The sequence below is a fragment of the Leptosomus discolor genome, chromosome 21 (genome assembly GCF_034619465.1).
Source record: "Leptosomus discolor isolate bLepDis1 chromosome 21, bLepDis1.hap2, whole genome shotgun sequence".
NCBI classification, from domain to species: Eukaryota; Metazoa; Chordata; class Aves; order Leptosomiformes; family Leptosomidae; genus Leptosomus; species Leptosomus discolor.
The window spans coordinates 5,323,252-5,349,842 of NC_141411.1; the positions used below are offsets into that span (position 1 = coordinate 5,323,252).

Genomic DNA, 26,591 nt, shown 5'->3' on the forward strand with positions numbered 1-26,591 from the left:
GGGAGAGGGGTGGTGCACGTGTGTGTCTTGGCATGTACAAGATCGCATGTAGTGTCACAAGTGTAAAACACACCCCGAGCATTAACAATACTAACAGAAGTCTTATTGATCCAACTCCCTTTAACATTTTGCTACAAATTAAATCGGTCCTTTTCTGGCTCCAGAGAGTCAGGCTCTCCCCCGTCGGTTCGACTAGATCTGGTGCGTGCCGGTCCCGTGTCGAGGGCCACGCACCCAGGCTGACACGGGTGCTGGGGTTTACAGGAGGGTTATGCATAGAAATGTTTGTAGTGTCAAGGCCTCAGACTAAATTCTTTGGAGCAGGAACTGTCCTCTGCCCTATCCTTGTACAGGAGCCAGATGTGGTCAGCCCACTTGGCAGCTTTTGTCAGACCCTAACAAGATCAGCACGATGTCCGCTCCCGTTCTCTGGGTCTTGCTCGAAACCAAAGGCCGGACAATTTTCCAACCTGTCCTTTCGCGCGTACCTAAAATATTTACAGAAGAAAAGGTTCTCGCTCCTGAGAACAGAGTTAACTTGCCTTCAAACAAAACCCCTCCCAATTCCATATTAACAAGCGTGAGAGTATGTCCTGAACCCCAGCCCTGGCCCATGAGTTCAGCCTGACACATCTGTAAGTGATCTCCAACAGCAGGATCAGACCCAAAGGATCAGACTTGGAAGGGACCGCAGCATCCGCAGCCTGCAAACCCTGAAACCGAGCCTCTCTCAGGGCATTGGGTAAAGCGGGGCTCAGGCAACAGGAAGCATGCGAAGGCAGCTTGGAAAGGACTCAGGAAAAACCAACGTTCATTCTCAAGACAGAGTTCCAGGCCTGGAAGGGGACGATGCAAAAAAATGCCAGGGATGAGGAAGCTTTCGGGTGCTCCCGTAGGCACCCTGAGCCAGGAACACAGGCAGCACCTCTCAAAGGAACACACGGAAAGAGTCACCCAGCCCTGGTGTCTCAGGTGCACGATCAGCAGATGAAACTCGTACAGAGCTGCTCTGCACCCAGCCCCATCTCCGTCCAGAACTCCCGCGCTCCCAGCATCATCACCACTAAAACTCGCATCGGTATTTTTGTGGGAAAGGAGTTGGAGGAGGGGGGGGGAAATTTAATAAAAAAAGCACAGTTACTACTTGACTCACTCGCAACCTGCTGCTAGAGAACCGCGGAAGAGTGATCACAAGACACAAAGAAAAGGCCTGAACAGATTCTTTTGGTAAAGAACGGCGCAGGGGGTGAGGGTCTCTGCCCTAGGCTGCAAGGCTCATCTCAGCCCTGGAGCACGGAGCGGAGATTGGCTTTGCAGGGCACACGACTGAGGCACACAGCTACGGACGTGATGGAGAGGTGGGGTGGAGTTGGGACACATCACCAATTCATTCCCTTTATAGAGCTGGCCTGACAAGACAGGCTCAAAGCCTCCTCCTCGGGAGGAATGCACACAGAAATGCCACACACCTCCTCCACTCCCAAACCTCCCGGGAAGTTTCAGAAGTGCCATAATCCACAAAGGACACAAGGTGAATCTCATCCTGAGAAATCCCTCTGCTGCTCCTGGAAATAAACCCCTTTGCTGCAAACCCAGGGCTTACCTGAGGGGACAGGGAAGGTCATAAATAGCTTGAGCTTCTCCCAGAACAGATTGGAGGAAAGGCAAAGAATTACCTCAAAGGTCAGGAAAACAGTCGTTTTTAAACACTGTAAACATGCAGGGGGCAAAGCTGCCTGCCCCAGTTGCCCCAGCTCTATCTCTTTCAAGACGTTGCCTTGGCTTCAAAGCAGAAAGTCTTCTTGTCCTGGAAACAGCCGTTTTCCCACCCCACCGTCCTTAGCTAGCAGCTCCATCACAAACAACCGCCGGCTCTGTCCCTTTGGCCACGAAGCTCATCGTCCAGTAATCCGGGCTGGCATAACCTTTGGAACATGCAATGAAGAGGCCACGTTAGACGAGCCCGTGGTTAACGGCTGCTCACGTTTCCCGGGAAGCGACGCGGGTTTGGAAAGACACTGCCCTCGATGGCACGCTGGGTTTGTAACACCCGGCAGAGCACGGTGGCTCGTGCAGCCCATACCGCTCAGTTTTCCCGCTGAGCATCTCACGGTATCCTGTTGTTTGTGTTCCAGGCCACAAACTCCCAGTCCAGGTACTGTGGCAAGCAGGCACACACCAGTTTGGAGGCGGTAACGGCACACGCCACCTTCTCAGGAGTCAGACAGAAAAGACCCAGCTGGCAGCAGCCTCCTGACTCCAAGGGATCTCCCAGACCCTGCACGCTACAACACCGCTACTCACCCAAATCTCCAGCTTCCAGGTCCACCTTGAACATCTCACAGTGCCCCCTGCACTTGTCCAGAGGTACAACAGTCAGGGTGAGCTGTCCACTCCCAACAGCGAAGAGGCTGTGCAAACTGTAGCTCTAAACGAGAGAAGAGTATTTCAAAAGCCTTGCCAGCTTTTCTTGGGTCTGTCTGATCAAAGGAGGGGCAAGGAACCGCCCTGCAGCAAGGTGAGACAGCGCAAACCACAGGTTTGGTGCTCCCCCCCGTTACCAGTAGATAATAGCTGAGGTCAGCTGCATGCAAGGGTCCTCCTCCCCTCTTCTGTCCCAGGCAATGCTGGCCCTCCACACCCTCAAAGCCCACAGGGAAATGGAGGGGAGGTGAGGCTGGAAGCCTGAAGTGTCACTACCTTCACTGAAACGCCTCCATGGCGGGGATCTCAGAATGGGTGAGACTTACTGCCAGGAACAGCTCCTAAAAATACAACTCTTCCATGAATTCTGCCCAACCGTGCACAAAAAGACCATCCCCTCACCCAGGTACACAGCAAGGCCGGGACCTAAAGGTGAGTGTGCCGTGAAGGTGTACCACCTGCACACCTGACACAACTTCTGGGTGGTACAGCAACCTCGAGGCGCCACATTACACAGGGACGGACAGAACTGATGACCCTAAACCCTTCTTGTCAGGATTGCGCCAGCTGAAAACGCCCTGCAAGTCCCCCAAAGACTTGGAGCTTCTGGAGGGCAATCGGAACAGGCTGCCCAGGGAGGTGGTGGAGTCACCATCCCTGGAGGTGTCTAAGAGACAGGTAGGTGTTGTACTTTGGGACATGGTTTAGTGGTGTTGGTAGAGCCAGAACAAACGTTGGACTCAATCTTGAAGGTCTCTTCCAACCAAAACTGTTCTACGACTCTACAATGTCTCTGGGATGAATTTCTCACCTTATTCCCCAAATCTGGATGGCGGATGAGGAAGCAGCTCTCCAGGGACACTGTCTTGGGGAAGGACAGCAAAGAGGAAGTGGGGAAAAATTCCTGCAGAATCCAGGTTTTATTCACAGATTTGTTCCTAAACAAAACAAAACAACCTGTGTTAAAGAAACAGCACGCAATGATAACGCTTGTATTTAAAAGGCTGCTCCCAAGATCACAATTCTTCACGTGTATTCATGCTTGATAAACAGCCTGCTGATAGACCAGCCCCTAGGAACAAAGTTCAGCCTCTCAGTTCTAAACTCATGCTCCTTCGTATCTTCTGCTTAATATCTGGAGCAGGGCAATGTAAACAGGGAACAAACAGAACATCATGGATGCCTAAACTTAATTTCCCTCCTCTTTTTCCCTTAAAAATGATCCGAGTCATCGATCAGATCCATTAATTACAAAAGATGCAGAGAGGTGGCGTTGTACGTGGCCATAACTGAAACCACATGGCACGGCGGGGGAATCCAAGCCTGTTCTCTAGGCCAGGGAACGTAACTGGAAAAGGCAGGGTGGGGCTTGTTATTTTTACATCTCTGTCTAGCGGCTTGACATGATTAATACTCCTGTACCCGGCTCATCCATCTACCAGTGCTGGAGTGCAGCAAGAAGATCCCACCTAAGCATCAGCCAAAGCACAGACTCCACCTTGAGCTTCTCCAGGCTGCCTGGACGCCGCTCCTTTGCTCGTACAACCGTGCCAGGGAGCCTGCTCCACACCAGGTGGCACCTTCCCACGTTACTTCTCACCACGTGAAAAGACTCAGCTAACACGCTGGGTTGCTCTGCACCCTTAGGGAGCTCCGAATCGTGCAAGTGTCTTGCAGCCACGCTAAAGGCTTGAGCACAGTTAACATAGGGCTAGGATTAGGGTAGGACATTTTTCCTGCATGAGACCACACACGGATTGTAGGATCCCTCAGCTTTCTGTTTTTCAGTGTTTCGCAAACGTCATGGTGTCTCTTCTCAGTCAACACTAACGGTGGAGGACTCCCCCTGAGCAGAGGCGATTAGAAATGTAAACCAGTTGCCTCAGGTGATCAGACCACAGCCCAGAGGATTAACGTATGGCTTGAAGAACAGAACCCAGCAGTCACTTGGGATGTTTTTGTCTTGTAATACGTGAAGTCCCAGCCACAACACTCCATTTTTAGTGCAGAAGCCTTCTCCTTGGATCAAATCAGCGCCAGCAAGCAGACAGAAGCCTGTAACCCACTCCTGCTCCCCTTCCCTCCAGTTAAAGTGTAACTTGAAAGCTCCTGGTAATTCACATCAAAAAGCCTGGGCACCCCTGCAGGAGGGATGGATGGATGCATACATCTGTCAAGTGTCTTGTCTTTGACTCACCAGGGAAAGAAAAACGGGCAGCTCCACAATTCAGCTGAATTTTCTTCTATTATAACCTCCGCCAGGTCCGGATCCTGGGACTGAAAGTGCTTCAGTTCTTCATAGGAGAGATGCTGCCCTGTCTTAAACGACACAAAACCAAGATAAAAACGGTGCACCTAGGGCTCCTCACCGCTCCCGATCCCGTCCCAAAGAGCATCCGAGAGTGACAACCATCCAGATTGCCAAGTTTCCAACCACAATGGTAATTAGTTTAGAGGAACAACTTGCTAAGGATGCTGTGAGCTCCCCAGCCCCGACATCTTTGGCTGGTGCTATTCAAGAGTCTGGACTAACCATTCAGCCTTACAAATCCTTGCATTACCTTAATTAGAAAAGGCTGAGACCTCTGGAGCTTTTCTGATAGTTCTCCGAAGTCTGTCACTATCTGAAGGCTTTTCACAGCAGAACAGACTGTGCAGTTTGCAGGAAGCGTAGAAGTGTTCTGTCTGCAACCTGCTGCCCACCAGTCCTGGCATTCTTGGGAAGAAACAAGAGAAACGTGTTTAATAAGACCAAAAATGAAATGGAGACAGACTCGATGATAAACTCATTATCCCCAACACGAAACACTGAGATTCCTTATAGCTTCTGATGGCTGTAAGTTACTCAAAAAGAGCAAGCTTCACCGGGGCAGGGAACTCCTCACAGAACACTTCCAGCACAGGCTGAAGATTTTGGAGATATGGCTGTGAGTTGTGAGAAATGGGAGAGCTTTATGGAAATCCACTTCTCTGTATCTATGAGGCACACAGGCGAAGTTACCCTTCCATTATCAACAGAGGGATGGCAACCACCATATACGGTGCAATTAAAACAAAACAAGCCCACAAGCAAAAGAGCAACCCAAACGTGTTCTCAACGAGACACCCAGAAGACAAAGAAAAGAGAACTGGGTTGAAAAGAGTAACTCTAACGGGGTTAGCGCTGGTGCCACGAACCCTGCTCAGACATCTCTGAAATCACTACCCTCCCCTTTACCTCTCTGTTAACTAAGAAATACTTTGTCCCAGGCAAAGATTTCCCAGTCCCCGATGTGCAGAAGATGCTGGGGAATGCGGGATTTCACCAAGACCGCGCTGCTGCTGGTTTCATTCATCCCGTGCATTGGCTTGAAGATGAAATGGAGAGAAAAGTCCCAGCATGAGGAACCCTGGGACCTCAGCTATATCCGTTGTAAATTCCAGAAATTGTTGTTACACCACAATCGGCTGAACTGGCCTACAATGAACACTGCATACGTTTACATCTTGAAAAATTCAATTTTTACGTGAAACCACTACTTGATGCCTGTATCCTGCCTCCTTCCTCCAACTTAACAGCCCTCCCAGCACAAAAAAGTAAGTAAACGTTAGCAGAAGTGACACGTCACAGCGCTGAATGACCAGGCCAAGAGCCAATAACACCCAACACCCCACGTATTTCTACACTAAAGGACTGGCAGGAGCAGCCGCCACGCTAAAAGGACGTGGCTGTGATTTCATGGCAGTGACAGCCCCGGCTCTGCAGCCTTAATCCAACAGGGAGATGCTTAACTCGGGCAGTGGCAGCAAACCCACCCAAGCGTCTGCTCTGATCTGTCAGGGTGGGTTAGGGCAAACCCAAGGTCCAGGACACACCTCACACGAAACACCCAGAGATCTGTCCTCACGACAGGCCCACCCGTCCCGCTCGGCGCCAGCACACGCCAAAACAGCTCATGTCTCCTGGACATTGCTGCAGGCCACGCACTTGGGAAACGGAGTGGACGGGAAAGGGGAGAAAGAAGAGATGGTGAAGCCCGTCTGAAAAACCAAGTTGGGAAACAAGGATGCAGAGCAGCGTTTCAGGAGGAAAAAAGACCCCGCGCAGCCTGCCCGTTACTGCCATCGTGGTTTCCAGCCGTGCCCATGCTCCTGCACGTGGGTCACAATGGATGAACAGCACTTAACAGGAAAGCTCTTGGTTTATTTTTCCCTCTGACATCTGCGACAGACAACAAGGAACATTACAGAGGATTTAGGTTCATTGGGACATAACAAGGAGCAGACTGGGATTCATTTTGCTTTTTTCTTTCTGCGTATTTCCAATCAACTCCCAAATGCTGCATTTCCCACCCTACTGCTGGGATATGGACTGAAAGGGATCAGGATATAATTCCTAGTCTTTCTGGGAGATGTGTCTACACCGCTTTCAGGGAAAGGAGTAAAAAGGCAAAACAAAGTGTAAAATCCTTATTGCAAGCAGAAGTCCCACTCCCATGAGAAACTGCTCCAACGTACTTTCCCTCCCTGCTCACAAGAGAAAAAAGAAAATCTTTGTTCCACTGCCTGTAGAAAGCTCCGATTTTACAACAACAAAAAAACTCAACCCACAAAAAACAGCTGGTCAGTGGCAGGAAACAAAAGGCTGAAAGATCTCACCAGCGGAAGGGCAGTAGCCACGAAGAGAACGAGAAAACATCTCTTACGGTCTCTCATCATACAGGGAGCAGCAATACTATAATTTCTCTCTGGGCAAAAGTTAAGAAACCTCATCCCAGAGCGTTAAGCAGAGTTGTCCCCAAATTTTCTCTCTGGGCTGAGGGCAGTACCCCACGTAACAGGATGCTAATCAGCTTGACAGTATAGAGCTTGATTCCTCTTTTGAGCTGGGCTGGGATATTTGCATTCTCAATTGCTCAATTCAGGAGGTTATTTCTTTTCCCCATGAATAACCCAAGCGGAGACGCATTTCAAATGCTGCAAGTGGGGTTGTGGGATTTTTCCTTTTTTTTTTTTTTTGTTGTAATTAATCTTTTAGATTTATTGTTGAGGGTGTTAGTCTGTGCACCAGCATGTGTGTGACTGGCATGACAAGTACGGGCAGCAAGAAGCGCCTGCCCTTCCCAGGGAGGGAGGGAGAAGAGCCGGCGCACAGAGGAGAGGGCACGCAACTGCACGCTGGGGACCAGAGCAGGAGTTTTACGGGATGCTTCTCGACTACCCTCCCTGCATTCCTTTTACATTATCACCCTGCCCAGACACCCTGGGGGATTGTTTTGGTTTAGGTCGAGAAAAGAAAGATGCACTCTTCACCCCAGCCCAACCAGCGTGTGCAGCCGTGGCAGGACGGTCCCGTCCCATTCAGGCGCTGCAGGGCTGGGTGTGCAGCCATCCCTGGGGAGCCCGAGGGCAGGGGAGCAGCTGTAGCATCCACAGGAGCAGCTGTAGCATCCACAGGAGCAGCTGTAGCATCCACACGTACAACTCTCCATCATGCGACAGAAGCGCGGGCCGGTCCCAACTAACCTCTCCTCCCCACTTGGGCTTTCTCACCCCTCTCTGAGGAGCAGCCTTTAGTTTATCAAGCAGAACCTCAGTTCCCCATCGGTCATACGCACCTAATATTTGCTTTTATGCTTTATTAACCCTCCAGAACAAGAGCTGCCTTCTCCCCTGTGTCAGGGTAGCTCCTAGCAGAGCCAGGGCTGGGGACTTCCAGCTGCTAACATAGCACAGACCGACAGATAACAACTTTCCTTAAAACACATCTATGATTAATGCTAGGAGTTTATGACTTTACTTTCCACTATGCAGAAAACAATAATTTTCAACTTACAATCCATTTAAAATGAGTACCCCGCCCTTCTCGGCCATTTTCACAGAGTATCTCCCAAGTTTTTGGCTGTCCCCAGAACTACAGTGGGGTGTGTGCGCACAACCCCAGGGATGCTGGGTGTGGATGATTAGATTTGGAAGCTAAGAGGTTACTGGGAAGACCTGGCCCTGCTTCTGCCCATTGCAGCGAAGCAATAAAACTTAGGGAAACTTGCCCACATAGATCTGAGAGCAGGATCGCAGCAACAGCCTTGGTCTCTTTAGGGACCAGATGGAGGGTGAAATATCAGTCTGCCACTGCAGCAGGTTCAAAGGGAAGCTCTGTAGCAGGGGAACATTTTGCTCCTGCAAGACACACAAAGCCAAGGGCTGCTCCCAACCCTAATGAAGTGTCGAAAATGTAAAGCCTTCTGCACGTAGAAGTGCAGGTGCTGAGGCAGCTTGCTGGCTCCCCACCGAGCTGGTTTGCTCCTCAGGACTGCAAGGCTGCAGAAATCTCCAGCAGGCAAGCGACAGCTAGGTCTGCACAGGCAAGTCTGGTCCAGGGCAAGGGCGACTCCCTCAAGACTTCACAGTCCCCCCAGGTCTTCTGTCCTTAAGGGCTGTTGCTGCCATCACCCACGGTAACCAGAAGAAAGCTCCCCAGAGGTCTAATGCACCAAGCGGCTCCACAATCTGCAGAGGTTATTGGTTCCAAATCCCCGATTCCTCTTGCCGAGGATGATGCTGTTTCCCAGTCCCACCACATACCTCACTAGGGACCAGTGCTAGGAGCATTCAAGCAACTTCAGCAAGCCTAGGACGAACTCAGGGTGGTCAAGAAAGTGGCCTGCGCACCGAATATTCACAAGACATTCCTGCCTCCTTTCTTGCGGGTCCATTGTACAAGCCTGGCTGTTGCAGTGACACCCTCAACCCTTTTGGACTGTCCCTTACAGGATCCAATGTACCATCAAGAACTACAAAAACTACCTGTAATCGGGGTGGGTCAGCAGGTAAACCTCAGGGCTCTCGCAAAGCACGACCAGCTCTACAACGGCCAAGGCAAGGGTAAGCTCAGGATGGGGGTGGACCCACGCGGGCCCAACCCAGTGACTCATGGCGCTGCACTGACAGCCACAACCTTGTTCTTACGTGCTAGATCCAACAACAAGAAGATGCTGATCTCCCCGCTGCTGCACATCTAAGTCGGGGAACTTTTGCAGGTGGATCTGTAGAGACCCTTCAAAGGAGGGGATCGAGACCTCAGCCTCCCTGCTGCTGTCTGTGACCACACCTTCTCCTCGGTGAAGGGCCCTTTCCAAAGGCGCATTGACAGCCCGTGGGATACCAACCTCCTCCGCTCACTTTCACAGCAAAAGCCCAACTACAGGCTGGTTCTTATGGCTGACATAGGGCAGAGCTTTAAGAGACATTTGATCCCACCTGTGAGATTCTCAGCAACGAAGGGCCCACAAGATCCTCAGTGCTCCGACGTCCACTTCCCATCACCACAGAAGGGCTGCAGCTCTCCCTCCAGTTGGAAATATCTAGCTTCCAGATGCTAGATTTTACAGCACTGTTTTCCATTATTTTAAGGACAGGGATTTGCAAGGTCTGGCCCTTAACCTTAAAGTGAAGTTGCAGCTCATAACCTACTGTTACTGCTTTGGCAGCCAAAGAATATGCAGGCCAGGTTGTTCTTGCTCCCGAGACGTGACCAGCCACTTGCCACACTGGGACCACTACAGATTTACAGATACTATGCTCCTCAAGTAAACAGCGTGTTGCTTGTTGTGCTATGCCATTGTAGCAGGATATACTCCACGCTCATCACCACGTCCCCTTTCCCAGATGTTATAGAAAGGTAAATCAGTATTTTAAAAACTCAAAGCAATTTAGACATCAGTCCATGATCACAATCTGTGACATGGATAAATCTCATCATTCTTACTTTAAGGATGTAGGAATTAAGAGCTCTGTAGTTACTGTGTGGCAGTTCAGAGAAGACCTTCAGAACACTTCGCTGGCAAAAGCAACGTTTCCCAAGCTGCATCTTGCTGGAATTTTTCACTAGGCTAAAAACTACATGTCATGTCCAAGTTGGGCTAAACTGGTGGGTTCTTAAGTCAGACAGGAATCATGAGGAGCACTTACTAATTACAGTGTGGAAGTCCTGATTAAGGAATGCATCACAGTGGGGTTTTAAATACATACTACAAAGAGGGTCCCTGTTCAGCACAAGATCCTCACCGCTTTCTCATGTTGAACTTTTTTGTAGCTCTGAGTATACTGAATACATTTACACCGGGAGAAGAAAGTACCGCTCAGTTTTGTCCACAGCATTTTTAGGAACAGCCAGCAACAAAACAACAGCTACAAATAAACCCATCAAGAAACCCTTATTTTTGTTCTGGGTAAAAAGTCAACAGCTCGAAGAACTACTCATTCATTTCACTAATGGGTAACGGCTGCTTAAACAACCGAAGGATGATTAGTCAATCTCTAGCAAAGCACAAAAATGATTTTGATCCAACAAGACATTGTGAAATCAAGTCTGCTCAGCCTAGCTCAAGAGGAACTCACAGTCCACTGGGGTGAAAGAGCATTATTTCCAGGAGAAATCCACACCTACCAATCTAGAAAACCAAAGGCAGGGACCAAGCTGTCAGGAAAGCCTCCAAAGTCCACTCCAGCCTGCACCTCTGGTTACGTGCCCTAGAAGACAGCTTGTGCTGCTCTGGCAGCGTCTGCATGAGCCATCTGGCTCGACGGAACAGGACGCTGTTGAAACAAATCCCTCCCAGTTGCTGCCACTTGCCCGATAGTGGCTTCAGTCTGGAAAAGGTCTGACGTGTCTGTGTCACTAAAGCAAACAGGGCTCGGCCAAGCTGCTAAATGCCTCTGAGACGGGCCCTGTACGGCACAGTCTCTTTCCAGGGAAGCAAATGCAAAGCAAGAATTCCCTTGCTCTGCAAATGAGGAAACAAGAAATTCTGGAGGCATCAAAATATAGAAGCAAAAGGAAGAGTTTTTCATGTTCAAGATTACCACAAACATTTGGAGTTAGTTTACTGTCAGCAAATCCAAATAAACAGTCCACTGGCTGAACAGAGGCCAAAGTAAAGCAGTATATGAAAACAGCTTGGCACCACCCTGCACTGCAAAGTCAGCCTTTTTTTTCCCCCTTTGAACGAGCCAACGCACACGTCTGTTGGTCACTCTCAGGTTATATTATAAAAGGGTTGTTTACGCACACACGAAAGAGACCAGATAAACTGGCAGCTGTACGGCGATGGGAGGGAGCTCCGCAGTGCTGCAACCCACATCACGCTCACATCCACCCTCAAAATGCTCCAGCCCTCAGAGCGGGTGCATGAGAATATGCACGAGCACAAGAGCAAACCAGCCTGACTTTAGGGGGGGGAAAAAAAAAGTGAGATCCTTTGTGAGCAAGAGGATAAGGCCACGCTGAAGGCAGCAAGAAGTCAGAAAGCAGATCCTGCTTCACCTCCCAAGCAGCCTCGTTGTGCAACCCTTTCATTCAGAGCAGGCCCATGTTCCTTGGGCTCATGTTCCTTGGGCTCATGCATCACTGAGCCCAGCAGGTCAGATGCAGCGTGGGCTGCAAAACCCACGGCGAAAGGCTGGCTGAGTACCTGGGTGCTTGGCCCACGTTGCACTCAAGAAGCAGAAAGTCCACCCTCGTGCAAGACAGGCGTGCTGGATGCTCCCCTTCTGCACGGAGCTACAACAAGGATAAACCTGCTTCAGGGCTGCAGTAAGAGGGGAGGAGAGGAGTGTGAGAAGCAGAGAGAAAGGTGGCTGAGGCTGGCCTGTCGCAGGCTGCCTGCAAAGGGTTAAGATCAGAAAGAAGCCAGGACCTGGCCAGGCGCCAAGGCAAGCCTCCAGCTACACTGAAGGTGGCCAGCCAAGAGGCAGAGGCAGCAGCCCTCTCCCAGGAACCCAGCCTGCTGTGACCCGTCCCCACAAACGGCTCTCACACCCGTCAGGCCTTGGGACATGACAGTGACAGGCCATTCATAAGGTCTTGCTTAAACACAGCTCCTCCAGCAGGGCTCCCTTCCCTAAAATAGGTTATGTATAAAACCCACAAACAGGAATTTAGCCCTCCTGGTCTAGGCAAGAAGGAGTATTTAACACAAGGAGTCTTCTCCGAGCTGGGGGTAACTGGCACAGAGCTACGTGTGTGCTTGTGTCCGATGTCAGGCGTGCTGAGCAGCTCCTGAGCCAGCTGACTTTGAACTGTGCAGGATGTACGCGGTCAGGACCGGGTCTCGTTATTAGAAGCAAAGTTGGATTTTCCTCCAGGTCGTTACAAACCCCTGCTATCAGCACCACGTGCAAACTGTCACATCGTTGGACGAGAGCCTGTTTGCCACTGACCGACCTGCCCTGCTGAGGTTTTTGAGCTGCAAGGACTGAACTTACCGTGGGCAGACAGGCAAGTTAATGTAAGAGCACCTTAACGCTCTGCTCATCACATCATTGCTCTGTGCGGCTGGCAGGGAACAGTTACCAAGAAAAATTCAAAAATAAAATTCATATTTAGATATTAACAAAGCTATAAGGACGTCACACAGCTGTGAAGGGAAGAACCACTGAAAAACAGGTAGGGTGACCACCGCTGTGGTTTTAAAGCTTCTGTTAAAAAAAGAGAAAACTCCTTTTCACTTGGCTCTGATCACAACAGACTTTCAGAGCTCCTTATATTACTTCCTCATGCTTGCAGGGGAGAGGGAAGTACTCGTACCCGTACTTTGCACCACAGAACTGAAACACAGAGAGAATGACTTGCCCATCCCAGCCTATGTCAGAGAAAAGAAACGAATCCAGGTTACACAGGCCCTACATTCTCCTTGGAACCACACAAGAAAGCCTCGAGTGTTACCCACATGCCCACCCAAAATCCACCGTGTTGCTTATAGCAGGCAGTGCCCAGAGCAAACCCATCTCCTCCCTGGGGCCTACGTGAAGTGCCGACCTACTCAGCGAACAGCCGCACGCTGCGGCGGCGAGAGGCGTTTCCCGCAGGCCGGAGCAGGCGGCGTGACCCAGCACCGGGGCTTTCGCAGGCTCTGCGTAAACACGAGCTCAGGAAGAGCAAATGCAAACCATATTTCTGCAAAACTTTTCCCCAACTGAAGGGACCTTGGTTCCCAGCCCCGGGAAAACAGCTGAGAGAGGCACGGACGGCAAACCCAAGGGTCCCAGAGTCAGCTTTGAAGAAACAAAGGGTGGGAACGTTAGTTTTAATATGGGAATTGATCCGGGGGAGAAAGCCAGCAAGCAACAGAGCAGAGGGACAGGCAAAAAGGAAATTTACTTTGGACCTAATCCTACAAACTTAACGCAAGAGAGCGCTTCGTGGTCACTGCTCCTCACCTCGGCCGCTCAAAGGTCCACCCACAGCCACCGACAGACAGGCGGCCCTTGTCATCCACAGCACGGCTCTTGGCGTGGAAGGGACCAGGACGAAGGCGAGAGTGAAGGCAGATCACCCTGAGTCAGAGGGAGATGGGAGGAGTATCCTGCACCCCTGCTCCTCCCAAAGCCTTGCCACCACTCGAACGTGGGGCTCTGGCTCTCGAGGGGGACCAGGCATCCGAGCTCCCCTTGTTCTGCAACACAAACCTGGCTGCTCAGCCCACATCTACCAGACGACCAGGCTCCAACCTACAGTCCCAGAGACAGGAAAGCTGCCCCAAGCCCACTACTCCCCGAGCAGGCTCAGGAGGGACAGCACAGCCCCAGACCGCAGGCAGGCTGCCCCTGCTTGGAGGAAGCGAACCGGACCACCCACGCGCCCACGCTCGCCACGGCCGGGGGAAGCCTGCCAGCACTGCCGGTGGGCCACGGCAGCTCCAAACTGCTAACAGGTGGCTTTCAACAAGAACAGCCCGAGCTGGATTTGAACTGGTGCCCGAGCACAGAAAGCTCCAAGTTTCATCCTCAGCCCCCTCAAAATTTTCATCTACCAGGATCTACTTCAAGAAAAGAAGAGGAGTCTGTACGTCGAGTCCCTTCGTCAGTGGTTTTCTCTGCTGCTCGGTATCCTTGCAGGCATGCACTGGAGCACCCTAGACCTGCTTGCGTGACCTCCCGCCCTTATGCTCACATCATCATCAGGACAGTAAGATGTAGCTTTACCCCTTCCCTTCAGGAGACCACAAGGCCAAAATGAAGGGCAAAACATGACATCATGCGCAAGGCAGGGCTGAAAGAGAGCTCGGGAGACCGCTCAGCCCCACGCCGTGAAAGTCCCTCTTCCGGATCCCTGCCGGATGGCTTCACCACAGCGCACTCAGCAGCAAACCGTGAAGATGACACCAGTGCTGCTGGGACAGCCCCGGTGGCCACAGCTGCCTTCCAGGAAGTCAGGACACGAGGGATTCCCACAGGAACCCGGCCAAGGTTCAGGCTGGGTGCTGCACTCTCCCACTCAAACACGCGGGGTCTAGTCCGGTTCCCTTTGCGGAGGCAGGACCAAAGTGACCCCAGCCATCCCTGGCGAATCTGTTAATTGGGACATGCTGTGGTTTCCCCCACAACCTAACACTGTTGGAAACACAGAGGGGGAACTGCCTCGTCCCCTCGGTACCTCCCCTCCTTTCCCCAGAGGTGGCTTGCTGCCCACCCTATTGCTCATCCCTTCAGAAGACTTCCAGGACTCACGGAGGCATGAGGGATTTTATATGCATTTAAACAACCACCTCGCATCCTTCCTCTCCATCCAGCCTTCCTTTTTTCCCTACTCCTTTGGACGTTTCCCTATCTCCTCCCCATTCAGCTGGGTTTCCCATCAGTAGCCCAAACTTACTCCTGCTCTTGTTTATCTTCACAGCAAGACGCTCATGATTTCAGGCAGCCCTTGTCCTAAAAACCTTTCGCTGTCCCAACCTCCCTGGGGTCTCCCCATCCAAGGGGGCCCCGCGGTACCTGAAGGAAGAACCTCTAAACTTTCTGAACAAAATTTTCCTGAACAAATACAAGCATTAAAGTTCCCATTGCTTTCTTTCTCCATACAGAAACAAAAGGGTGTGCACAGACTCATGTCAACGCTGATATGTATTAGATAATCAGGCTACTAATGTTAGGAGGCTATCAGAGCAATCTCCTCGCCTTTGTTTTTTCCTCTGTGCAAGAGATCCGTGTTTAAGGAAGGAGATGAACAATGGGGGATACCCCGTCCCACCCATACAAGCGCAAGCCAACAGAAATCCCACATGTCAGCGGAAGAGAGGGAGACACCCAGAGAAAATGCAGGAGGGCGCTGGCATTTCAGGGCCAGCATTTCTTTTTAGCTACAGCAGGAAGGTCAGAGCCAGAACAGAAAACTCCAACACAATGAGCTGCTGAAGCTAAATATAAACCCACTGAGGGCACGGATACAGGAGTTTGTTTTTACAGTCAGTCGACAGACAATCAACATGGTGCCACAACCCTGCTCAAAATAATTCACAGCTTTATCATTACTGACAGTCTTTGTATTTTATCAAAGAAGCAGAGCCTCTGCTTGCACCCATTTGCCAGTCTCAGTCAGTGGAAATTATTAACTGAGAACAAGAAATACTCAGACTTTTCCATTTCTATTATGCCAGTCTAGGAAAATCTATTATGTTCCTCTCCCATGATGGGACCACCTCATTAGGGAGCCACTTATCTAGCTTCCTCACACACACACACTACCCTTAATGTTACCTTAACTGCTACAAACACCGTACTTCAAGCCCACAGTTCTTTCCCAGTATGCCACTTGGCAAAAACTACTTTTCCTTAAGCCTGGGTCACATGTTGAGGTTTCTACACTTTGCTCACAGATATCCAGATTTGGTTCACAAACTGTTTTTGCCCGCTTTCTGAGAAAAAAATAAAAAAAAAAAGGTGACATTTACCCAGCATAGCTATCACAGTACGATTCTCAGAACCACAGAGATTTTTGGAGGAAGGGGAATTCTTGTGGAAGAAAAAAACCCCCGAGGTGTTAAAAGCAAGGAAAAGAGAATGTGTAAGAACAAAATTATGAAGTTAGAGATAAAATATGCTTCAGCCCCAACGAATGGAAGGGAAAGAGCCCTAGCCAGAACTCTAGATGCTATTTTTAAGTACAGCAGTAGGAAAAGAGAAAACCATGGTGCCATGCCAGTAACACATTCGTTATCTGGTGCGCAGGGAGACACTCAAATGATTTGCACGGCTGGTATTTAACTTGGTATTTCTTGCTAGGCCTATGTTACAGCAGAGAAATGATTTCCTTACTCTCGAGCATGTACTTCTTGGCAATGGGCAGAGAGAGCAGCCGGATGTGACCGATGAGGGAGCCCCAGGCCTGGGCTCGGGAGAGCGGAGCTTCAGGCGGCAGCGGGCTGTACGGCTGGATCACGAAGTAAACAGTCAGCAAGACCAGTCCCAGCGTGAGCAGGCCCTGCGAGAGCAAACAGGCACAGCATTCGTTACACCGCAGCGAGCTGGTGTGTCTCCAGAGCAGGACACACCTTCCGGCTGGTATCAAAGGGTTGGGGGCTGCAAGACGAACACTCAAATTTTCGCCGTGGCTCCTTGTCCCGCTGCAGCGCTATTTACGTACAGAGTTGTTAGTGTTCGGGCTGTCCAAGGGCAAAACTAAGCAGCCTTCAAACCCAAGCCACCCAACTCTGTCCTCCTGTCTCAGTACTGCAAACAATCCAGTGCCAGGGCAGCGAGGATCATCTGCAGATGCTTCCGATTCCTCCCACCTAATCAAATAAAAGCTTGCACTTCTGCCATAACTCTTACACAAGGTTTTCAAGGCTTTTTGCAAACATCCGTCAAGCCTCGAAACACTTTGGCAGAGTTGGCACCCGCTCCCTCCTCCATACCAGAATCCCAAATAAGCCTTGAAGAGATGACATGACGCATTTCTCCCCCGGCCAAAGTGAATCAACAGCAAAAACAAGAACAGAAGCTGAAAGTTCAAATTCCCAGTTTCCTGTTCTCCTGACTTGTTTTACAGCTTTTTATAGGACACGAGGAAGAAAGACTGAATTTTTTTCTAAATAGAAACCATCGTGATGATTTTGTAAAGATGACACTAAAATACCACTGAATATTATGCCAGTGGGGAGTTTTTCATCCTTGTAGCAAACATCTCGAACCTCCCTAACAATAGCATCCTTTGACTCACTTTGCAAAACTTTTTACAGCATCTTCTAGTTAAGGGTTTCAAAAGATTTTGTGCACCAAGCATCATGGCAACAGGTTTGTTTTATAGACTAGAAGGTGAACAATGACAGGCAGAAGCTTGTGACAGGGTCAGAAACAGAACCTGGATCTCTTCATTATTCAACCCTGAACCTGAAGAATCTCCTTCCTTCCTCACGTTTCCATTGAGGGTGCTGACACTGGGAATCTTTGCCTGAAGAATCAACCCAAGACTCATTCTTTAATAATTTAAGGAGAGGAAGATGTTGACATGTGAAATTTTCAACACACATGAGCAATCTCAAATCTCGGTCAGCTGCCTCCTGTTTTCAAACCAGCTCATGGGACAAAGGAAGGAAGCTACGCTTCACAGCTTTTTAAAGGAAGAACTCAGAAAAATTAATCAGGAAAATGCAATGGGAAATGAAAGGCTCAGCGTGAGGAGAACTCACGACCCTCCAACAGCCCGTGCAGGCACAAAGGACATCTTACCTTGTAGAGAGCCACTAGCACAGGGTACCGCGGAGGTCCCCTTTGGGGTTCGTTTCTTTCCAAGAGCTGCTTGATGAATTTCTCGATGGCTTTTTCTGACATCCCGCACTGGTGGCCTGTCTGCCTCACCAGATCAATCGTCTCTGACAGCTTGTCATAAATGCTGAGCTCATTGGCTGAAAGCTCCATGGCCGCCGATGAAAAATCCCTACAGAGAGATTCGGTACGTTAACAGAAAACACACCCTGGCTGTACAGCTCAACACCGGCACGTGCAGAGAGATCACAGGAACGTCGCAATGCCTAGGCAAGAAGGAAGGCTTCTCTGGAGCAAACCTGTTCCCAGCCAAAGGCACAACATTTAGCTGCAGTCCTAACAGTCTCTGCTGGTTCAGTGTCTCCCCAGGACCGAAAGCAGCTGTGAAATTTCCTGAGAAGAGAAGAGCTGGCCGAGGTTCGCAGCTTTAGATGAACAAAGCTTCCCAGAAATCAGTGAAACTCCATTTATTCATCTATTCCAAATGAATCTGTCCCATAAAGCGATTGCTCACCAAGTACAAGAGCCAGCAATACAAAGCTGATCATCACACACAGTAGCCAAGCTAAGCCTCCTGCACTAGAATTTTAGCCGTTTATTTTAACGTAGATTTGTTTTCATTAAATCCCCTGTCAGCAAGAGAAACAGGTCAGAGAAATAAGCAGTATGTGTGGGGCAGAGTTCAACAGTTTACAATTTGTTTAAGTTTTTCGCAACCTAATGTCCAGGCCAACTGATTATTGAGTAACAGTAACGTGATAGCAGCATGCTCTGCAGGCAACAAAAGCTCCTGTGTTCCTCCAAAAGTTTGCCTGCAGGTCACTCACACGCAGAAATGCCACAACACTAAACATCGCAGCAAGAATCGCATTGCAAACGCGAGACGGAGGCAAAAATGGCATTTGACAGCAAATTATTTCCCACCGTGAAATTGCAAGAGGGAAGCTTGTCAGAACACACCTATGAGCGATCAACGTTAAGATGCCAAAAAAAGAAATGTGTTCCTCTACCACTCCCCCTGTCTGCCACAAAGGCAGAGCCTCGCGATACCCAGAGCGGCAGATGGGCTCTAGAAAAGATGCAAAGAAATTGCTGGGCAAGCTAATAGCTGCCAACGTGAGAATCCCATTGTTAGGGAGACATTTTGCCTCAGAAAAACACTGCTGGGGAAAGGGAGCATCTGTGAGAACTTGCTTTGCCTCTTGTTTCTGAGCTGGGAAAACTTGAAGCTGGATCAAACTGGGGCAGCTAAGACTTTCTGGGGAGAATTTAGCAAGGCATTGCCCTGAAAGCACAGCCTGAGGACCACCACAACACAAGAAGCACGACCGATACGTCCAGCTCACAGCAGAAAGAGGAAATCACACCCCTGCCCCCCTTTTGCTCTGCATACTACCTGGCACCAGTTTGTGAATCCAGTGTGCTGCTTCACCCAGGGCACCACCTTGCTCTGCAAAGCCTGGCGCTGTACTGCGAGAATTGTGTAACTATTTACACAGGTCCTCTCTGCACACACCTCACGGCGCAGATCTGGTTTGCTCACTCGAGAGCGAGCTGACAAGCCGTGTGTAACACGCTACCTAAACTTAATTTGCCCTGCTGTAACTTGTCCTGGCTGCTCCCACAGGACAAATCAGCCATAAACTTACGTATGTATATATAAAAAAATAAGATTCTCTTGCTCGGCAACCAAACTTGAACTCCGATTTGCCTTTAAAGAACTGGCTGACAGCTCTCCCCCTAAACCACGGGCTCCTACAAGTCAGAGCTCAAGTAATGGCATTTTTAATTTTTTTTTTTTTTTCTGCAATGCTAGGGTGTAGTTTCAGAAAGAAAACCCCACTTCTCGACAGGACTACCAGCTTCAGCAACAACTCCACTCCCCCCAGGATCAACTCCCTGTTCTGCTCTTGCACATTTGTTTATGTGGTCACATGGTGAATCAGATCAGGAAAATTATCTGGCTGAAAAATAACCCGTTTGTTTGGTCAGCAGCTGCCTAAGCATCCAAGTCAGGCAGTTAATGTCAGATGTTATATTAACATTAGCATCAAATTTCTAGCCACAGTCTTAGAAACACCAAAAAAGTAAAATGCCAAATGAAAACCTAACCCCAAGCGCACAATGAGAACATGCTGCACTACATTGCCAGGTTAATTAGCTCCTGGCCCTGTTCTACCAACGTTCCTTGCGCTCCATGCGAATATTTGTCCCAGATCTCAACATCTGAGCAGCCCCACGGGTTAGTAAAGCTAACCCAAAGCAGGTTTGATCAACAATATCACAGAACCACAACCACAGAATGGTTTGGGTTGGAAGAAACCTCAAAGATCACCCAGTTCCAACCCCCTGCCATGGGCAGGGACACCTCCCACCAGACCAGGTTGCCCCAAGTCCCATCCAACCCGGCCTTGAGCACTGCCAGGGAGGGGGCAGCCACAGCTTCTCTGGGCAACCTCTTCCAGTGCCTCACCGCCCTCATGGTGAAGAATTTCTTCCTAATGTCTAATCTAAATCTACCCCCTTCCAGTTTGAAGCCATTACCCCTCACCCTGTCACTATCCTCCCTGATAAACAGTCCCTCCCCACCTTCCCTGTAGGCCCCCTTTCAGTACTGGAAGGCCGCACATCTCACTATGGATAATAAGCTCTCCAAGGCAGGGATCTTTTCTTCTCACCTGTAAAGCACCTGGCAGGCACTTGACTCTTTAAAAACAATACATTACTTTACTAACTCTTCCATTTGTGATATACCCTGACTCATGCAACAAGCAAGAGCCAGCACATCTGCAGGATATTAAATATCCTTTTTCACCCCCAGCTTTTACGATCACTCTGGTTGCCTTGACGCTGCAACTGGCACGCTAAATGGTCTGTAAGGTTATCTAGCTTCCTCTGGCTCTCGTGTGCCAAAGCTTTCGCCTATGAAGCTCTCCTCGCGCTGAATTCCAGCAGATTCAGCAAGCTTCCCCCGCTTGCAGGATCTGCCTGGAAGCACTTCAAACAATTATCCCTACAGGAACGCTCTCAAACCCAGCGATTTGCCCCTTTCCAAACAGCAGAAGCATCCTACTATGTTAAAATGCCGGGATACATCCCTGCTCTCCCCGCCTCTACGTTTGTATTCAACTCTGAGCAAACACCTTTGTAGACGGTCACAGACATTAAAAACCCAAGACAGCTCCTTGACAAACTCAAGACTAACCCACACCCTCAGCTAGGAAATAAGGCATTAAGCTCCCACATTGTTCTGAGAACAGATGAGGCCTTAAAAAACAAATAACAACCCATTATTTCCCTTCCTATCACCACAATACAACCGACAAAATAATAACAACGGACTACTGTACCCGCTTCGCCGTCTCACACACACACTAAGCAAGTCTTATCCCTTGCAGACAGCAACCCCTCAGAGACAGCCCTTTTAAACCAGGGAACCCATATGTTACCGCTATTTTTTTATGAACTCCACCACCCTCGGAGGAATAAGCAGCCCTCTCCGCAACCATGAACAGCGATGGCTCTCGGCCTGAAGGGTTTCCACCCAAGCGCCCTGCTCTACCCGCAAACCCGACGCACGGCGGGGTGTTCGGACCCGGGCTTTGCAAAGCTAAATATTTAGAAAGAAACGCTGTCGGAGGAGTCTTTAAAAGGGAAAGCTTGGCTGGCGAGCCTGAACCAGCAATATAAATAAAAATACATTCTCATCTGCTTTAACACCGTCTGTGCTCCCTCCCTCGGCCCTGTTCGGGGCGTGGGGGCGGGTGGGTCAGGTCCCAGCCCTGGGTTAAAATCCCTCAGGAGAGCGGCCTGCACCCCGCCACAGGCCCGCGGCATCGCCCTCCTTGATCTCTGAGGCAGAGGAGCTCCAGCCAGGATTTTTTTTTTTTTTTTTTTTTTTAAAATCAGTAAATTGAAGCAGAAAACAGCCCCCACCCTCGCAGCTGGGCGCCTGGCGAGGGCCTCGCTGAGGCCCGGGGAGCCCCACCAGGCCCGGCGAGCACCCCCCCCCCCCCGGCCCGGGGAGCACCGTGAGGGGCCGAGGCCCGCCCCGGTGGTCCGGCATCCACCCCCCCCACCCCATCCCGGCCCCCCTCAACCGCCCCTGGCCTCACCCCGGCACCGCCCGGCGGCTGCCCCGCTCCGCCGCCCGGCTCCGGGCTCCTCCCGCCCGCGATGGAGGCGGGACGCGGGGGGCCGAGGGGCCGGGCCGGGCCGCCCCGCCGCTTCCTGCTTCCGCCATGGGGCCGGCCCCGGGCGACCGGGGACCCACGAGCGCCCAGAAGACCCCCCCGGTGTCCCCAAGACCACCCTCCCGGCATCCACATCCCTCCCCACAGGCGGCCCTAAGACCCCCCTCCAACACCCACCGGCGCCCAGAGTCCTCTGAGGCTCCCAGCACCCGTTTGAGCCCAGAATACGGAGACATCCCCTCCCGTACCCCTGAGACAACCCCCCCAGCACCGGCCTGAGCCCTCAGCACCAACCTGAGCCCCCCCAGGACACTCAGACGTCCACAGGAACCCTGAGGACCCCCCCAGCACCCACCTGAGCCCGTGAATGCCTTGAGACAACCCTCCCCAGCACCTGCCTGGCCCCACCATTACCCACAGCCCCCCTAACCACCTGAGCCCCTCAGTCCCCCACCAGCACCTTAAGACACACCACCCAGCCCCCAGCACCTTACAGCATGCCCCCAGCACCCACCTGAACCCCCAGCACCATCAGACACCCCCCTGTAACCTTAAAAGACCCACACACACCTGCCTGAGCCCATAGCATCCCTGAGACCCCCCCCAGCACTCTCAAAGTCTTTCATAGCCAGATCCCACAGCAACCATGACACCTTCTTTCACCCCCAAGCACCTCTTAAGTCCCCAGCATGCCCTCACAGTGCTCACCCATCACCCCCTGCAGCCCCCCCAGACCCTACAGCAGCCCCATCGGTTCCACTCTACCTCCTACAGCCCCACTGAGCTGTACTTGTGCTCCAAGCCCCGTCCACTGCCTCCCTGAACCCCACTTACTCCCATCCCCATGAGGACACAGATGCCCATTCTCGCAACTTGAGCGACAAGCAGTGATGTTAACCCCCTAAAAAGCATGAGAAAGCCCTAAAAAATGTGGGAAAGGCTCACAGGAGTAACAGGCTGGGAGATGGGGCAAACAGAGGCCCCAGAGCCACCACCATCATGAAAAGCTCAGAAGAAAGCAGGAGCAAGGAGTCTCAGCCTCCCTCAGCTCCTGGATGGGGGCTTCAGCCCTTAATTGCAATTAAACGCATTTCCAGAGTCAGCTGTTAGTTGCAGCTATGATGGTGTTTTTGGTATCTCCCCAGTCCCTTTACAGCCTTGTTTATGTTCTTGGCCTCAACAACTTCCCTAGGCGATGAATTCTGCAGTTTAGTTAAACATTGCAAGAAAAAGTACTTCCTCTTATCAGGTTTGAACTTCCTGCCCTGTCAATCCCAGTGTGGGAAGAAGGACAGTCTCTGCATCCCAATTTTACTGCCTTTCAAAGGGATTAGGGTGCAAATCTGGGGAATGCTGCTGCGCAAGACCCGAGACCTGATGGCTGAAGCACTGAAAGCTTTGGCTGATGATTTGTTCCAACTTGTTGGGAGCTCGTCCGGGTTCTCTGCTTTCCAGGTGGATACATCAAAGCGAGACGGTGGTAAACACCTGCTGACTTTGGGCTGGTATCTGAGATCTTCTGCAGTCTTGGCTTGGCTGGGGCAGCTCCTCTAATTCTCGTGGAGCGCCTTGAGGAATTACAAATGGCTCGAAGGGAAACAACCTGATTTAAAAAAAATTCCTGTGGTCCAAACAAATATGTATTTCCCTGTTGCTATTAATATCTCAGACCTTGATCCTCCTCCAAATACTCATGCATGCGTTTAACAGCTTGCAAATGAGCAGTTCCTTTGATTCTGGAGTGGGAATGTTTGCTGGGATCATGAATTATTAAAGGTGAAAGATGTTTTCAAATGTAACGTGCTGACCATGTTTTCCAACATGCTTTGTTGCCTTCCTGGTGTTTCTCTCAAACTGGCAATGAAAAAAATCATTTCCAAGATTGAAGGAGGGGTTTGGAGTGGGGTAACACTTGTTTTATGCTTTGGGCACAAACTCAATCCTTTTTTCTCGACATGATTTCTAGGGGAATAAGACCGACATCTCTTTCTGTCTGCTGCTCTGGGAAGCCTTTTCTTTTGCAGATCTCTCTTTTGGGCCCTGTCCAAGCTCCCTGGTCTTTCTTTGCAGCAGCAATATTGCAGTTTGAAGGTATTGCTGCATTTGCTGCCATCTAATGGGAGAGTTTAGCCTCAGCGACCTCAACTCTTTTTGCAAGCAAGTAAAAAGGTTTTCCTGCACAATCCTGCTGCCATTTGACAAAGCAGCATCTTCTGCACGTAATCCCAGCAAATTTAGGTGAAGGGAAAAGCTGATCTGATGGATGGCCTCAGCATACGTGCAGCTGGGCTGCTCTTCTTGGGGTCACACAGCCAGGAACCATTGTAGACCCAGTAAAAAGAACCTTTTTGGGTTGGTCAGGCTGAAATGGCGCTTTCCTTACCATGGACCCGACTTGCAAAGTGCACTTGGATTTATATGGTTTTGAGATAAATCAGCAAAGAAGAAATAGTGAAGATGGGCCCAAACAAACAAAAAAAGCCATTGTTGGATACCCTGAATCCAGGCACAGCTCTGAACTGAGCCACATAAACCCTTTCCCGAGGAGCTGTGGTCTCCAGGCTGCTCCCGCTGCTCAGTCAGTAAAAATATTTTATAATGAAATATGGTAAAGAGGGATAAACATAGAATAGGAGTATAAATATATTGCATTAAGAAAAGAAAGTCTTTTAATGATAGAGCCCAGGGAGGATGGCTTGTGGCAGGGGCAGGCTGGGGGAAGACACTTAGGGGATGGGAGCTCTAGCGGTACGGAGGTGCTGGAGCACCACGATGGGGCGTGCAGAGGAGGTAACTAACCTCTAAAAGGCTCAGAAATTCCTGAATCACTGCAAAATTGTGCCCTACCTGGTGAAGCTCGTAGCCCTGATTTTTCTGAGCATGAGCTTCGTCCATCAGTGGTTTCATCTCCACCTGCAAATCAATGTAATTTCCACCAAGCGCTTTTGGGTATCGCACAGAGCTGGCCCCGTTTAACAGGGTAATTCTGTGAGCAGCAGAACCAAGAAAGCCTGCTCTCGCCTGGCTCCCTGCGGTGCAGGTCTCCCCCGTGGAGATTTGTCATTGTCTGATAAAGACTAAACTTAAACTGCAATTTTTCCGTCAATGGGGATGTTAATTAGTCTCAGTTATTCAGGCCTTTATTCTTACAGAAGTCGCAGTGTCTCAGAGCTTTGCAATTTCTACCCATCGCTAAAAACTACCCCTGGGCTCCAAAACTGAAGCAGGGAAAGAGAAGACAGGTACATACAGACAGGCATCAGGAGCTCTTAAGCCTGGTTTCCTTGGAAAGCTGAGCTGTAACAGAGTCAGAAACATGCAGAATGCTATACTACTTTTTTTTTTTAATATATAGTGTTATTCGAAATCCAACTCTTGTTGTCACTGTATTTTTGTAAAGCAGAAACTGGGCACTCTTATGCTTTGCCATACGTATAAATATACGTATAAATAATAATGGCACCGAAAAGCAAACCCATCCGAGCAGAATTATTTCCCCAAAATCTGCATGTCTTTAAATACATCTGTTGAACTGCTGGGGGACGAGGCAACACGTGATATATACAGATACTAAAATATGACACTTGTATTCTTATTTATTTAGTCTGTATGTCTTTCTCTGCAAAAATACAGTTCTCTGGATCACGCTATAAAAAGAAAGAAAACCCTTGAAATTGTGACAAGTGCTTGTTTCGATTTTTCCCGCTGGGTTTTAAAACCGATGCAGTACTTCATGCAGAAGCCACCTCCGTTGCAGAAGGGCAGGGAGCCTCACCTTGCTCTTCCCAGCCCATCCTGAGATTTGCTGCAAAAACCTGCTCTGGGGGCAATGCAATGCAAAGGGCTCTTGCAAGCTTTTCTCTCATCGTGTATCCCACCACCCCAGTGCTCTTTCCACTATCCTGGATGTGCGCTTGGGGCTCTTGAATTTATTTTGAGCAGTTTTTAGTAGTTTTCTTTCAAGACCCATTACTCCTCACTGGCACAATGAAGCAGGAAAGAGAAGAACAAGCTTTACCTTGCCTAACTGGAGAGACCTCCAAAGTGCTTTTAGGATATACTGCATATTTCGTTGTTCCAGATCAAATCCTATCAGACTGTAAAGCCAGAGCGAAAGTCACTGCTGCACAGCCCTAAACCCCCCTTGTTTTATCCTGAGACTGGATTTTGTTCCCTGCTGCTTCCAATATCATTCCAGCATCTCAGATCCAGCTGGGTTCTTTTCCTGCCTCTTTCCTTAGCCTCGTTTTTTGTCTCCAAAAGAAAGTGGTAAAGTTTCCCAACGAGTATTTTGGAGGGCTCTTGTGCTCTGGGGTAATCGCAGGGGGAAGGGGCCGGGTAACTGCCAGCTCCTCCACAGCGGCTTTTGCTCCCAGTGTCTGAGGGAGATCAGGCAAGGCAGACACATGGGGAGCAGAGATGGTGTCTGAGGGCTGGTTTTAGGCTTTTCTG

The 26,591-nt window shown here is 50.1% G+C and overlaps 1 protein-coding gene across 1 annotated transcript; it reads right to left on the minus strand.

Moving 5' to 3' along the window:
* Positions 1 to 543: 543 nt before the first annotated feature.
* C21H6orf89 (chromosome 21 C6orf89 homolog) lies at positions 544 to 18,120 on the minus strand. The gene is made up of 7 exons (XM_009955905.2): positions 17,911 to 18,120; positions 16,498 to 16,663; positions 4,986 to 5,140; positions 4,622 to 4,743; positions 3,236 to 3,362; positions 2,305 to 2,428; positions 544 to 1,925 (listed from the first exon to the last, which is right to left on the minus strand). Exons 1-7 carry the CDS (start codon positions 18,097 to 18,099, stop codon positions 1,840 to 1,842), a joined length of 969 nt encoding a protein of 322 aa, XP_009954207.2. The 5' UTR covers positions 18,100 to 18,120; the 3' UTR covers positions 544 to 1,839.
* Positions 18,121 to 26,591: the final 8,471 nt, after the last annotated feature.